This window comes from Macaca nemestrina, chromosome X (assembly GCF_043159975.1).
Source record: "Macaca nemestrina isolate mMacNem1 chromosome X, mMacNem.hap1, whole genome shotgun sequence".
NCBI classification, from domain to species: Eukaryota; Metazoa; Chordata; class Mammalia; order Primates; family Cercopithecidae; genus Macaca; species Macaca nemestrina.
The window spans coordinates 142,052,683-142,067,880 of record NC_092145.1 but is presented as its reverse complement, the minus strand read 5'-3'; the positions used below and the strand labels follow the sequence as shown (position 1 = coordinate 142,067,880).

Below are 15,198 nucleotides of genomic sequence, written 5' to 3'. Positions count from 1 at the left end.
ATCATTAGTCACTAGGGAAATGCAAATCAAAACCACAGTTGAGATGCAACTTCACACATTATGGGTATAGTCAAAGACAGACAGTACCAAGTGTTGCTGAGGATGTGGAGAAAGTGGAAACCTCCTACATTGCTGGTGGAAATGTAAAATGATGCAGCCACTTGGGATAATAGTTCCTCCAAAGATTAAACAAGAGTGTGTGTCCCAGCAGTTTTACTCCTAGGTGTATACCCGAGATAAATGAAAACATACATGCGCACAAAAACTTACACACAAATGTTCGTAGCAGCATTATTCATAATTGCTAAAGAGTGGAAACCCAAATCTCCATCAATGGATGAATGGATAAATAACAATGTGCTCTTGACATGATACTGAACAATGATGTTCAGCAATGAAAAGGAGTGTAGTGATACACATGTTACAACGTGGATGAACTTTAAAACGCTATGCTAAGTTAAAGAAGCCAGTCACGAAATACCACATACTATATGATTTCATTTATGTAAAACGTCCAGAATTGGCCAATCTGTAGAGAGAGTTGATTTGTGGTTGCAGAGGGCTTGTGGTGGCCAATGGGTTGGGGAGTGATGGCTGATGGTTGCAGGATTTCTCTTTGGGGTGATAAATTTTCTAAAATTGATCTAGTGATAATGGTTGCACAACTCTGAATATACCAAAAGTCATCAAATTGTACACTTTAAGTGGATACAAACTGTATGTGAACTTAATCTCAATAAAGCCGTGACAAAAGTTTCCAACATGAACAATTATTTGGAGAGCCTTTCTCCCTGCCTGTTTCCTCCTCTCCTTTTTGTCTGAACTGCACTGTCTTAACTCCTGTGTTTGATGTGCCCTTAACTCTTAGGATACTGCCATTTTGTCTGACAGTCCATGTCGTGACCAAATTCACCTTTCCAAGTAAGGGTCTCTGTTCAGGCGTTTCTATCCAAAATAGATTTGTCCTGTGTCCTAAGGCCAGGGATGCGTTCTCCCCCCCGCCCCCCCGCCACCGCCGCCCCAACACCCTGTGTGATATGTTTATATTTGAGAGAAGATTGGGCAGGGAAAAGCATTTTCCGAAGTTCAAGCATACAGCATGGGGACTAGAAAGATGCTGGGTTGGATATAAAATAATTGAGCCCCCAACGCGTCAAGGAGGATGTTTGGGGCTTTTAGAAGGCTGCCTGTTCACAGAAAAGGTGAATGTGTTGTCCAGGACTGTGTTAGCGCGAGTCTAGTCACTTGGCTTGTCATTTGAAAACGAAAAGTAACTCGGAAATGAGCTGCTAGCGGAGACTACCCTGTGTCTGGGGCCAGGACAGTCTTTACAGCAGCCTCATTCTCTGATTCCACCACCTCCTCTCCATATACCGCTCCTGCCCCTCCCCCGTGTTTAACAGCCTTTTCCTGGGAGGGGCCTGGAATCTCAGGCTGGGCTGTAAGTGGCCAATGAGACCTCCCAATCTAAGGCGCCGCCTCCGGGAACGGAAAGCCAGGCCCATTCCTTCCCAGAGAGCTTTTCAGGAGCAGGCGCAGTTTGCGTATTGCAAGGCAGAGAGGGTGGAAGGGTGAGAATCTTTCAGGGAAAAGCCACATGGTCCTTTTTATGATGTGAGTCCTTCCCAGTTCCTGCGAAGCATGTAGCCAACTAATGAGCCTCCTCTGAGTAGCCAGTGGTAGCTCCTGGGCCAGCTGTTCTCGAACTATGTTTGGTTTGCTGGGAAATGGTAGCCCTAGGTAAAGGGCAATGGTACTGTGTTGTGGTCATTTAGGGTCCCTACATATACTTGGACGCGCAGCCTGTCCTGTGTGATCACCTAAATGGTGACCACAGACACAGGGAATTTGCTGGAATGGATTGCAGAATGGAGCTGCATGTATTGGGCACTCTGGACCCTCCCGAATCCCTGTGTTCATGAGGGTGGAAGCCCAGACCCGCCTTGAAGGTGAGAACTGCGAGCAGAGGAAACCCCTACCTTGGGCTTTTGGTCATCTGTCACGTATAGCCTCTCAGGACACTGGGATTCTCACCCACCACACTCATCCCTGCAACTCAGTCACCCTTGAGATCCTCAGCTGCCTCCCCCGGGCTCTGAAGTCCTCTTTGGCGATGATTTAGTGGAAAGTTAACTAGGAGGAACTGCTCCCTTCTGCATTCAAAGCCAGGCTTTAGGACACTATGTTTTTGTCTTGAATGTGGTAAAGCACAGGAATTTTCAAATTATCAGGACTGCTTTGTGTTCCCCTGAGACTGCACCTTTCACAGTGTCACTGAGAAAAAATGAGCAGAAAATTACCCCTGCTGCTTAGGCTTTTGTAAGAAAATTGGTTTTCGGGACATTTTCTTTGTTCTGACTTTCTCTGGCCCTGAGTGGGGAATAAGTTCATTTTTATTTCATTGAAATCAGAAAGCTATATCTTAAAAAAAAAAAAAAAAAAAAAAAAAGTATCTACCCAGCACTGCAGTTAAAATTGCTTTGCGAAATATAGCCCTGTCCATCCCAGTGGTATGTGAGGGGGTCCCCTACGGCCCCGCTCTGCGCCGGTCACCCCCCAGCAGGCGCCAAGCTGAGGCAGGCATCAGGCACACTTGCTGACGCACTCCAGCAGCTCCATCCGGATGGCAATGCGGACGTGCCAGCCGAGCGGGATGAGGCGAATGAAGCGGGAGATGATGGGGGGCCGCAGCAGGTTCTGAACCGTGGAGGTGCGGTCCGAGTTGCCATAGAAGACCTAGAGAGATGGAGGAAATCCTGTCACCATCACATCGGGGGAGGGAAAAGGAAGAAGGGTTCCTTTCTGGAACTAGCCCCAACTTTTAACTATGGAAATGATTAGAAAGTGGTTAAAGCACAGAGAGTTTGCGGGTGCCCTCCAAAATCTGACCTTGAGTAATTGTCATCACACCTACATTCTCGGAACATCTGGAACTGCACCATCCAATACGGTGGCCACTAGCCAATATGTCTGTTTACACTTCAATTAATTAAAATTAGATAAAAAATTCAGTTCCTCGGTCACATGAACCACATTTCAAGTGGCCGCCATATTGGACAATGCAGATGTGAACATTTCCATCATCACAGAAAGCTGTATTGGAGGGTGCTGCTAGAAAATGCCTCTTGACTCATCGCTTTTGAGTTTTTATCCTTTGCATTTTGACATTTTGAAAAGGCCCACATCACACTTACATGTTCCAAAGGTATCCAAAGTAGGGCTGAAGTGAAAACCCGTGCTTGGCTCAGGAGTTGTAAGCCAAAACTTAAATGTGTGTTCCTATTTTGATACAAGTGACGAGTACCTTTTCAACTTGGAAAATGTTTTTTTAAAAAGACATAAAAACTTGGCCAGGCGCAGTGGCTCACGCCTGTAATCCCAGCACTTTGGAAGGCAGAGGCGGGCAGATCGTTTGAGGTCAGGAGTTCGAGACCAGCTTGGCCAACACACAGTGAAACCCCGTTTCTACTAAAAATACAAAAAAATTAGCCAGGTGCGGTAGCGGGCGCCTATAATCCCAGCTACTCTGGAGGCGGAGGCAGGAGAATTACTTGAACTCGGGAGGTGGAGGTTGCAGTGAGCTGAGATCATGCCATTGCACTCCAGCCTGTGCAACAGAGCGAGACTCCATCTCAAAAACAAAAGAAAAGAAAACAAAAAGACATAAAAACTCAAAGGAAGATTCTGGAAAGGGGAGGGTGGTGCCAGAGTAAAGAGAAAGGGGGTTTGCTTAATGTTTTTAAGGATGTAACGTAAAAACATGCTGCGGATGTTTGACGCTATTTCCAAAGAAATCATTCTTTGCCCTCTTACCAAAGTCATGGTGCTCTGCCTGATGCCACGAAGACATTTCATTTCCTTCTGGGATTATCTCCTGAAAATATCTGGCTGTTGCATTTGGCGCCATCCATCCACAAAAAGGGAAGGGCCTGGTCTGCCATGTTCTTGCCTTTCTCCACAGTGGCACTGCCCCACACCACCCTCTCTGTTGCAGTTTGTCTTTGAACCTATTCAAGTCAAGAGCCAGGTGAAGAGAGGGGAGGGTGGAACAGGCTCTACCAGATTGCACAAGTGCAGGGGTGAAGTGCCTCTTTGCAAAGAACTTTCAAGGCCTTCAGAAGCACAGGGCTTGAAAAACTTCTTATGTCTTTTGGAGAAGCCAGCTAATAAGAATAAAAATGAAATGAAATGTCCAAGTATCAAGATGGTTTTTCCTATTGTGTTCAATAGGAACACAACCCATGAACGTCCTTGAAACAACCCATGAATGTCTTGCTGTATAAATTGTCATCAGAGACTTACAAAGCCTTCTGAATCTCAGCTGTACATGTCTACTTAACCTGATTAAATGTCAAAATTAGCCTGGGGAACTCCTTACTCTTAGGCAAAAGGATGTTTAACATTTCCAAAGAGCTAGTGAGTTTTTAATTCATTTTTATGCATAGCAAATATATATATAGTCAGAAGTCTACTGTGTTTAGTCTATGGTGAAGAAGACTTCGGTCTCAATCCACAAAGATTAATAGGATGTAGAGTTGCCCAAAGGTTTAAGTTCCTCTGTGTTTGTGCTGGTGAAGTCCTTTTAACCATTTAGCTAATGGGTAACTTGCTAGGTTCTCAAAAGGCTCCCCTCTGTCAGTCTCAAACAATAGGAGAGGCTACATCTATATAAACGGACGATTCTCTACCCACATCAATAACATCAGACAACACCCGTGAAGCAAAGTGCGTTCAATGATCCAGTGAGTTGAAATAGTCCAAATGGTCAGTCTTAAGAATTCAGGCAACTGCATACTGATATGGAAATTCAGATAAATTTTTTTTTGCACTTAAGAGTAGCACTCATTTGCAAACAAACTGTGCTGGGAACCAAGGCAAGCCCAGGAAAGAGAGCACAGCGCATTGTGGGGGAAAGCGCAGATGACCCACCATGCCGCGGAGTCAGTGCTCTGACAGAGGGCAGTGACAGGAGGGCAGTGACGGGAGTGCAGGGACAGGAGGGGAAGTCCCAGAGGGTGTGAGCTGAAGGTGGTTTGGGATAAGCCCAACTTACCCGGTTATTTCCAGTCTGGTCCTTATAGTAAATCCAGTTCAGGCGCTCATCGGTCCTGTACTGCACGCTGTACTTGGTCATCCACTCATCGATGTCACAGCGCCCCTGGGTAAGGATCCCTGAAATCACCTTGATCTCCTTCAGATCTATCTGTAACCACTGGCTACTGTCCTGGAACTTGGAGAGCCAGGCGCACCTGCCGAGAACATACCAAGTCACCGGGAGACTTCCCCTGTGCATGTCTGCAAAAAGCCGGCAGGTGCTGGCTTTCGAGGGGATGCCAACATCCGAAGAGCCCCCTGCCAAGCTCGGGCAGTCTGGGCTGCAGTCTGAGCCTTATCTCCTAGGAATGTCCAGCTTCTGTTGTACTTAACTTGCATCTCATTCTCCCTCTCCCTGCACCTCCACCTCCTGAGAAAAACTTTCCAGATTAATTTGTCAAAGAAATGCCTCAGAGTGTGGCTGAAATTGCCTTTGGGAGCAGTTGAACATGTCTGTCTGCAAAACATGCAGGTGCATGGCTGTTAGACCACCAGCCCCTGCCCTCTGCATGTGTCTCCCGGGGTGATTCTTTCTGCACATTTCACTCTCTTCACACCTATTTGTGTTTCCCTCAGATGGTGACATTCCTGCCTCATGCAGAGCACTGACCCATGTGGATCTAGAAGGGCTTTGACAAGCGTCAAGCCAGATAACCGTTGAAGCAACTAAATTTGTTTATTTTAGCTACATTCCTCATAAACTGTGGAAACCTATAGTAGTCCCCCCCGCCGCCTCCTTTTTTCCCTTTAATGTGTATTTTAATTAACTTTGTAGGACTTAAGCCCTGGGCCACCTTCCCTTCTTTTCCCAGACTTACTCCTTGGGTGGCTCCTGACTTTTCACTTCTATCCCAGACCTTTCCTAAATCCCAAATCCAGAGAGTTCAGTTGCCAGCTAGAGGACTTCTGTATGCCTCTCAGCATCTCAGATGAAACACATCCCAACGTGAGCCCCTAAGTGCCCCCACCCCATCCCGCTTTCAGACCCCACGTCTCTGAGTAAACCCCATCCTCGCATGCATCCATGTCGGCCACCTGAGAACCATCCTGGGCCCCTCCTCTCCACCTCCAGCGCCCAATCCATCTATTGGCTCCATCTCCAAGTGCCTCAAATTCCTCTACTTCTGTCGGTCTCCACCGCCACCACTCTAGCCCATGCCCCCTCCTTTCTCGCCACACTTCCACTACTCTCCCTGGATTGCTCTGGCCCCACAGGAACCAGAGAACTTAAAACACAAATGTGCTTGCGATCGTCTTTGACTTAGAAATCTTTATCCGACAGAGTCTGCTAATCATCACCCGATACTCCCTTCCCATCCTCATTTGGTAATAGAACCCCTGAGTTTCATCTGGGCAAACGGCCGTCTGGCTAAGATGACATTGGTTAGTCTCCCTTGCAACTAGGTGGGGCCCCCTAACCAAACTCTGGTCAATGGGATGTGGGCAGAAGTGGCCAATAGAATATGTTTGTGTTCGTAAAGGCAAATCATGCACACTCTGCTGCTCTTTTGCTTCTCCCCACTAACTAGAATGTGGATGTGGTGGCAGAAGAGAGAGACACCATTCTGGACCCCAAGATAGACGCTTCATGTTAAGGACGACAAAACAACAAGGTAGAGTCTGGGCCCCTCATGCCATCAAGCTGCCGTAACAACCCTAGACTGCTGAATGAAACTTTTTCTTTCTGAGACAGTCTTGCTGTGTTGCCCAGGCTGGTGTACAGTGGCGCACAATCTCGGCTCACTGCAACCTCTGCCTCCCAGGTTCAAGCAATTCTTCTGCCTCAGCCTCCCAAGTAGCTGGGATTACAGCCATCCGCCACCACGCCCAGCTAATTTTTGTATTTTTAGTAGAGAGGAGGTTTCACCATGTTGACTAGGCTGGTCTTGAACGCCTGACCTCAGGTAATCTGCCCACCTCGGCTTCCCAAAGTGCTAGGATTACAGGCGTAAGCCACTGTGCCTGACTGATGAATGAAACTTTTAAGTGAGCAAGAAACACACTGCTATATTAAGTCACCATACTTTGGTGCTCTTTGTTACAATAGCACGAACCTGTATGCTAATTAATATGCACTCAGGGTCCTCCCATTATCCCTACAGTACGGATCAGTCACTAACATGGCTTCTAAGGTCCTGCACCATCTGACCTCTGCCTGCCTCTCCACCTTGTCTCACCTGTGCTTCAGCCTTGCTGCCCTCTTTATGTTCCCCATCTACACCCTGCAGGTATCATCCCAACTCAGGGCTTTTGCACCTGCTGTACCCCACGCCTCTTCCCCTCCCTCACCTGGCCAACTTCAAGTCACAGGTCAAATATGTTTTCCTTAGAAAGCCTTCCCTGGCTGCATGGATGAGGTCTTTCTTCCTTCATCTCTCCCGCAGCACTCATAAGTACATTCTGTGTCATTTGTTTATTAGAGAGACCTATTTTTTTTTCTTTTTTGAGACAGGGTCTCACTCGGTTGTCCAGGCTGTAGTGCAGTGGTGTGATCTCGGCTCACTGTAACCTCCGCTTCCCAGGTTCACGCAATTCCCCTGCCTCAGCCTCCTGAATAGCTGGGATTACAGGCACGTGCCACCACACCAGCTAATTTTTTGTGTTTTTAGTAGAGATGGGTTTCACTATATTGGCCAGGCTGGTAGAGAGGCCTATTTTTTAAAACAACACATGAAAAAAATCCCCTGGGCCCTGCTTACCCAAAGCCTTGACTGTTGAGCCGGGCCTTGTTTGCAGTCCACGAGGAATACCAGCCCACATACTGCTCCGGGTTAGAGCAGGTGATCTGGTCTGGTGTGACCTCCCCTGACTCGAAACCCAGGGGCTTGTGATATGGGCATTCTGGGAAAGGAAAAAGAATTCACATTGAAACACATATCTCAATACTCAACAAGCACCAGGTGACTGAAATAACAAAACAAACCCATCTGCTATGCGCTTCGGAGATGGAGAAGGCTTTACCTGTCTCTGTGGTTCACAATGGTTACAGCTGGGTCTTCAACGGTTCACTACTCATGCGAGAAAGGAATGAAGGATGAAGTAAAGGAATTGCCACAGAGACTCACAAGCTTTGTAAAACAGAGGGAAGTGGCTCTATGGCAACTTCACAAGGGGTGTGCGGAATTTTGAGAAATACTTCACCTCCTCCACCAACTTAGAGATCTAAAAACCAAGAGGTGCAGAGTAAAATACCATATTTAAATGCCATACATCTTTATTTCCCCCATTAACACAGATTTAGCCATCCTGCCTGATGACGTCAGGTCTCTCATTGTCCTTGGGCAGTAGATGATGCCAATTATAGGGACAAAACCACAGTGAGAGGCAAGAAGGGCGATTACGTATTGAGATATTGAGAGTGACTTCCTACTTGTAAATTGCAGTTTTCTCACCAGTCTAATTAAAAAAAAAAAAAAATGGGTGAAATGTGCCTGGGGGACTGTTGAGTGAGAAATGGCTAAAAGGAACTGCTTTTTCCCAGTGGTAGTAGCCAAAGGTGGTTCTTCTGTGTTAATTGTCTCCTGCTTCCTCTCGTCTGTGTGTCCCCTCATAGTAAAAAGAGTGTTGAGGTTGGGCGCTGTGGCTCACGCCTGTAATCCCAGCACTTTGAGAGGCCGAGGTGGGCGGATCACGAGGTCAAGAGATCGAGACCATCCTGGCCAACATGGTGAAACCCCGTCTCTACTAAAAATACAAAAATTAGCCGGGCATGGTGGTGTGTGCCTGTGGTTTGAGCTACTTGGGAGGCTGAGGCAGGAGAATTGCTTGAACCCAGGAGGTGGAGGTTGCAGTGAGCCAAGGTGGTGCCTGCAGTGGCAGGCACAGTTTTGAGTTACCTGGTCAGAGGCTGCCAGTTTTCAACCCAGTATTCATTCATTCTCCCCTTCTTTTTTTTTTTTTTTCTTTTGAGACAGGGTCTCGCCCTGTCCTAGGCTGGAGTGCAGTAGAGTGCAAGCGATCCTGCCACCTCAGCCTCCCCAGTAGCTGGGACCACAGGTGCACACCACCACACCCGGCTAATTTTTGTATTTTTTGTAGAGATGGGATTTTGCCATGTTGCCCAGGCTGGTCTCGAACTCCTGGGCTCAAGGGATCCACCCGCCTTGGCCTCCCAAGGCACTGGGGATTACAGATGTGAGCCATCATGCCCAGCCTCCCCTTCTTTTTGACTAAAGAGCTCCCCTTTTATTGGGAGCAGCAATGTAGCCAGCTGAATAAAGGGCCTTTCCCAGCCTCCTTTGCAGTTAGAAGTGCCCACGTGACATAACTTCTGACCAATGAGATATAAAGACTGCCTGCTGGGATTTCTGGTCAGGTTTTGCTTTCCCCTTCTTTCTTCCTGTTGCCTAGACTACGTCTGATGGCTGGTGCGACAGTAGCCATTTTGCACCATGTGGGTAAGGCCAAGAGAACTGCAGAGGCCAAGTGCAGTGGCTCATGCCTGTAATCCCAGTGCTTTGGGAGGATCACTTGAGCCCAGGAGTTCAAGACCAGCCTGGGGCAACATAGGGAGACCCCATCTCGTGGCTCACACCTGTAGTTCCAGCTACCAGGGGAGGCTGAGGCAGGAGGATTGCTTGAGCCCAGGAGTCCGTGGCTGCAGTAAGCCATGATCACACCACTGCATTCCAGCCTGGGTGACAGACCCTGTCTCAACAAAACAAAAAACAAAAAAACAAAACTGCGGAGACCTCAGCCTTGATAACCTTAAGTATTATAACTCTCTACCCCTAATTTTTTTTTTTACCATGTGAGTTAAAACTCCTAAATCAATAAGCCAGTATTTAGGGGGTCTTGTACTTATAACCAAACCCAGTTCGTAACTGAATTTCTACAGAAAACAAATGGCAAATGTATTTTCCTTTTTTTGTTAGAGACCCGGTCTCGCTGTGTCGCACAGGCTGGAGTGCCATGGTGCAGTCATAACTCTCTGCAACTCTAACTCCTGGGCTCAAGCTATCCTCCCACCTCATTCTCCTAGTTTTCTGATGATGAGTGATAAACTGCAGTTAAGGCAAATCATAGTATTTTCTCCATCTGTAAATTTGAGTTCAGGTTGAAGGGCTGAACATATTCACTGAGGCACCATTACCTGTAACCATAAAACAAGGGCTGAAGTCTCTCTGGAGAATTTTTCAAAAGCCAGTAAAGTTGAATGAAACATGCTTGCAGAGATGGCCATGCCCTGTCCCCAGAGGCTAAAAACAGGCCAGCTTCAGGCCTCTAGCCAGGGAGGCTTAACTTCCTTTCTGCCCCAATGCACCAAAGGAATAGGCCCAATCCCACTAGTATCTGCAGCTCTGTGGGGCTGAGGGTGCGGGTAGAGAATTTGTAGTTTATTGGCCGGGCGCGGTGGCTCACGCCTGTAATCCCTGCACTTTGGGAGGCCGAGACGGGCGGATCACGAGGTCAGGAGATCGAGACCATCCTGGCTAACACGGTGAAACCCCGTCTCTACTAAAATACAAAAAATTAGCCGGGCGCGGTGTCGGGCGCCTGTAGTCCCAGCTACTCGGGAGGCTGAGGCAGGAGAATGGCGCCAACCTGGGAGGCGGAGCTTGCAGTGAGCCGAGATGGTGCCACTGCACTCCAGCCTGGGCGACAGAGTGAAGACTCCGCCTCAAAAAAAAAAAAAAAAAAAAAGAGAACTTGTAGTTTATTGAGTACTCAAGACTTTGGGAGTCTGTTACGATCATGTCAATTTCCGGGAGAGAGAAGAGGAGCACTTTGTGGGCCACTCAATCATGCCTTGTGTGGCGGGCGAATCATCAGGGGAGCTTATTAAGAATGCAGTGTCCAGGACTCCACCTCAGAGCAACTGCATTTTTAACAAGCTCATTTTTGAAAGTGCACTTTGAAAACCTTGGCCTGCCAAGGAAGGCATTCTGTGGGCTGGAGATCCGGAGGACTGAGTGCCTGTGGACTCGAGGGCTCGTCCACCCCCGCGACACCCCTCCAGCTGGGAAGACAAGCCCAAGCGATCAGGAGGAGGGGCACAGGACCAGGTGGCAGGGATTTTTCATGGGCAAAATTCTAACCTTGGGTGTCTCTGAGGCCCCTCCACTTTGAGCATTTGATGACTGAACCTCCTTTTTTTTTTTTTTTCCCCCTCAGGGCCACCAGCTCTGAGGGAGTAGACAGAGGGGAAGGGAAAAAGCCAGTGCCACCTCTCCCAGTCACCTTATTCTTTGCACTTTGCTCTTCTTCATCTGTTTCCCCTTCACATCTCTTTTGCCATTTCTTCCCAAATAGCCCATCTGACACTTGAGAGCGGTCTGTAGGCCTGCGGGTGTACCTGGCCAGGGCCAATGGCCTTGAAAGCCTGGGAGGGCCTGTTGAGGCAGCGGAGAATGTGTGACTCACTGCGATCTAAAGACCCGTGTGTCCAGACATGGATGCTGTACTTACTCCCCAGGGAAGATGACAATCTCACTGTCACCTTGGCTTTAGCTGGTGTCTGGGAGCCGATGCCTGACTCCTAGGCCCCAAGCTTCATTCCACTGCCCTCTGAATATTTTCCAGGAGAAAATTTCCGCCGTGGTGACCCAAAGAAGCCTCACACTCCGTATGCCCCAGATGGAGCCCTTCATCGTCCAACCTCCAGTCCGGCTCCCTATCCAGTGCTCCAGGTCCGAGGCACTTCCATATTCCCAACACTCCAGGTCCGAGGCACTGATGCTTTCAGCTGCCTAACCCAGCAACCTGGTAAGCAGAGACTCTAGACCGGTGGGGCTCAGCCTGGGCTGCACCTCGGAATTGCCTGAGGAGCTGTAGAAATGCTGATGTTCGGGCCGCACCCCCAGGGATTCTGACATCATTAGCCTGGGCACTGGGACGAGGCTGCCGGTGATGGTAATGGTCAAGCAGGCTTGCATCCAGCCAATGACACCTGGGGTAGGGGCCCACCCTCTCAGCGTGCGTGCAGGCCAGCTGCTTAACCTCTCTGGGTCTCAGTCTCCTCATCTGTGAAATGGGGCATGATGTAGTACCTGTCTTCATAAAATTGCTGTAAGATTAAGTGAAAGTATTTGGAGATTGTAGAATTCGTAGAGCACAGTGTCTGGCCAAAAAGCACCAGGTACATGACATTGGTGAAGGTGAATTCGTGAGACTACATTGACACCTTCTTGAATTTTGCATGTTTTTCTGGCGAAGACTCAATAGGGAGGAAATCCAATGCCCCTCTATCCTACTCTGTTCTGTCCCCATTACCCTCCCCCCCTCCACCACCACAGCCCCCCGCCACACCCTCCAGAGAATGAGGCCAGCTTCATGTGACTAAAGAATGGTTTCAGCTCTCCTTGCCCCAGGCAGGAGCAAGTGTGTGTGTGTGTGTGTGTGTGTGTGTGTGTGTGTGAGAGAGAGAGAGAGAGAGAGAGACAGACAGACAGAGACAGAGAGACAGAGAGAGGGATGTGAGAGAGAAACCTTGTCAAAAGCATCCCTCAGGCTTATGGACCTGGAAGATCTAGGCCTCACCAGGAATTAGCGCATTACCCAAGAGAAGGAGGTGACAGCCCCAGCTAAAGTAGCAGGGATATGGCGAGGGCCTGAGCGCAGCGGGGAGGGACCTGATTCCCCTGAGGGGCTGGACTGGGATGGGTCTGGGAGCCCTGAGCTCTGGGCATGCTCAGAAAACTTGGGAAGGTCCCTCAGACTGAGTTTGGCTCAGAGGGAGAGGAGCCACTCTCGAGACGTCCGCCTTCCAATGGGGCTGTGGCCAGGCTGCCCTCGCAAGCTCATGGGGGGTTCATGTAGTCTAAAGGGGGAGAAAAGACCTTCAAAAATCCTGTCCGCAGACTCCTCACAGGCCATTACAAGGGGGCAGTCCGGCTAGATTTCTCCTAACATGGAAAAATAGAAAATGTGACATTTCCCACACTGTGTGTGCCCTGAAGAAGAGCACACTCCAGTTCTTTTATTGTGATTTTTCCTGACTCCTTCTTCTCCTTTCCTCTTCCTTCTGTGGGCCTGGTTGAGCTCTTTTCAGGTCCATATGTGGCCTGCAGGCCTTCCCTGAGGCCATCCCCTCCCGTCCACACCCCTCCGTCTGCCCCCCCACGCCTCAGCCTTCAGATCTCTGCCTGCCCTGAGCCGGCTGAGGGGCCCTGGTGCTACCTCCCCAGCACCCTCCCCACCTGTCACGCACCCCTCCTCCTCGGGTGTACTTCACTGCCATCTTCTCTTGCCTGCCTCCCTCCCCATTCTCCCCCCAGCTGAGCAGAATGCCCACAGGTGCTGGGCACTCTCTAGATATTGACTAGACAGATGGATGGAGGGATGAATTAACAAATGCCGTCGGCCCATCTTGGGTGCCCACTGGGGACGAGCATAGGAAATGGCATTTCGAAACAGGCAGCAGAGGCCTCAGGGAAGAAGTAGACACTGACTGTGACCTCTGGCCTAATCAAAAGAAACCATAAATTGAGTAGATGCTAGAAGGCAACCTCAATAATGTTGTGAAAGAATTAAGGGGCTCCAAGGCTGGGTGCAGCGGCTCACGCCTGTAATCCCAGCACTTTGGGAGGCTGAGGAGGGAGGATCACCTGAGGTCAGGAGTTCAAGACCAGCCTGGCCAACATGGTGAAACCCCATCTCTACTAAAAATACAAAAATTAGCCGAGTGCAGTGGTGGGTGCCTGTAATCCCAGCTACTTGGGAAGCTGAGACAGGAGAATCTGTTGAACCCAGGAGGCAGAGGTTGCAGTGAGCCGAGATCGCGCCATTGCACTCCAGCTTGGGCAACAGAGCCAAAACCTGAGGGGACCCTTATCAGACACACACAGAATATGACCTTCCTGAGTTTTCTGCCCAGTGTCACTTTGTTATTGCAGCTATTAGACCTGTTTCTATACTCATTTCACCCTTAGGGAAAAGCCTACATCTTCTGTGGCTCAAATGGCTCTTCTGAGCCATGATGTGATCATTAGATAGATAAAGGCATGTTTGCAATATGTTGCCAGCCCAAGGCTGTGTATATTTCATATTCTAGCCTTTTTACTTTAGTGGCTAACTTCTGGGTTTGTAGGCAGGCTTATAAAGAATGCAAATCTAAAGAAACACAGAATTCAGGGACTTTCTTAACACAAGATTCCAGACAGATGTGAATAGTGTTATGCATAGATATTAGACTTGAATATATGTGACAATATAGTAGAGTACAGGAGAAAATATGTAGGATAATATTTCTGGAAGAATGGATTATAAGTTCAAACATCATATAGAAGAGAAAATCTAGAATCAAAATGAAGCGTTAGCAAACCAGTGGATTTATTATACTTTTGATAATTTCCCTACCCTATTTTTTGCTCTCAGAGTGCCGGGGTAATCTTGGCTCAACGGTGGAAAAGACAGAGCTTTTAGTATTTTTAATAGCATTAAAGTGAAGATTAGGAGGCCAGAATGCATGTGGCCTTCTGCTCCGTGGGGGGCCCGGGCATTAGCCAGAGTGCACCTGTTAGCACCTCCTGGCAGCTCTGAGTGACCCCGCCATCCTTCTGTGCTTTCCAGGGTTCTCTTTCTTCGTGAGACAGGCTATGAGGGAAGCCCTGATTCACAGGACCCAGACAAACGAAGCTGCGTTTCTGACACACCATGAGAATCTGCGCCACTGACGGGCAAGTGACTTTTGCAAGCCTGTGGCTGGTTCCAATGCCCTGAATCATCTATCTCATGGAGGAACCAATTAACACCAATGAATCAACCATTAACGCTGAGGTTGAGTTTTCCTTTCTGAAAATATCTGCGTTGTTAAGAACAAAAACCAGGGCCAGGTGCGGTGGCTCACGCCTGTAATCCCAGCACTTTGGGAGGCCGAGCGGGCAGATTGCCTGAGCTCAGGAGTTCGAGACCAGCCTGGGCAACACAGTGAAACCCCCATCTCTACTAAAATACAAAAAAAAAAATCAGCTGGGCCTGGCAGTGCGCACCTGTAGTCCCAGCTACTCGGGAGACTGAGGCAGGAGAATTGCTTGAACCTGGGAGGTGGAGGTTGCAGTGAGCCGAGATCACGCTACTGCACTCCAGCCTGGAAGACAGAGCGAGATTCCGTCTCAAAAAAAGAAAAAAGAAAACAAAAACAATGGAGAGAGGAGAGCACTTAAG

General features: G+C 48.7%; 2 protein-coding genes across 7 annotated transcripts in view; one reads left to right on the top strand and one right to left on the bottom strand.

Annotated features, from left to right (window-relative positions):
- Window positions 1-14,810, top strand: part of LOC105478188 (cyclin dependent kinase like 5) — a 227,586-nt gene extending 212,776 nt beyond the window's left edge. For all 6 annotated transcript variants that reach the window (XM_011735263.3, XM_011735264.3, XM_011735260.3 and 3 more), the window contains 3 exons: window positions 6,624-6,707; window positions 11,617-11,799; window positions 14,605-14,810. In XM_011735263.3, the coding sequence (XP_011733565.2) occupies window positions 6,624-6,707; window positions 11,617-11,799; window positions 14,605-14,708 (371 nt within the window). In that variant the 3' untranslated portion in view covers window positions 14,709-14,810. The remainder of the gene's footprint in view (window positions 1-6,623; window positions 6,708-11,616; window positions 11,800-14,604) is intronic.
- Window positions 237-5,293, bottom strand: LOC105478187 (retinoschisin 1). The gene is made up of 2 exons (XM_024791681.2): window positions 5,054-5,293; window positions 237-2,736 (listed from the first exon to the last, which is right to left on the bottom strand). The coding sequence occupies exons 1-2, from the start codon at window positions 5,291-5,293 to the stop codon at window positions 2,584-2,586; spliced, it is 393 nt and encodes a 130-aa protein (XP_024647449.1). The 3' UTR covers window positions 237-2,583.
- Window positions 14,811-15,198: the final 388 nt, after the last annotated feature.

Excerpts from the sequence above, each read along its gene's own strand:
- LOC105478187 (XM_024791681.2), bottom strand. The coding sequence starts at position 5,293 with ATGCACAGGGGAAGTCTCCCGGTGACTTGGTATGTTCTCGGCAGGTGC. Across the intron at positions 2,737-5,053 it reads ACCAGACTGGAAATAACCGG|GTCTTCTATGGCAACTCGGA; the intron begins GTAAGTTGGGCT and ends CCATCTCTCTAG.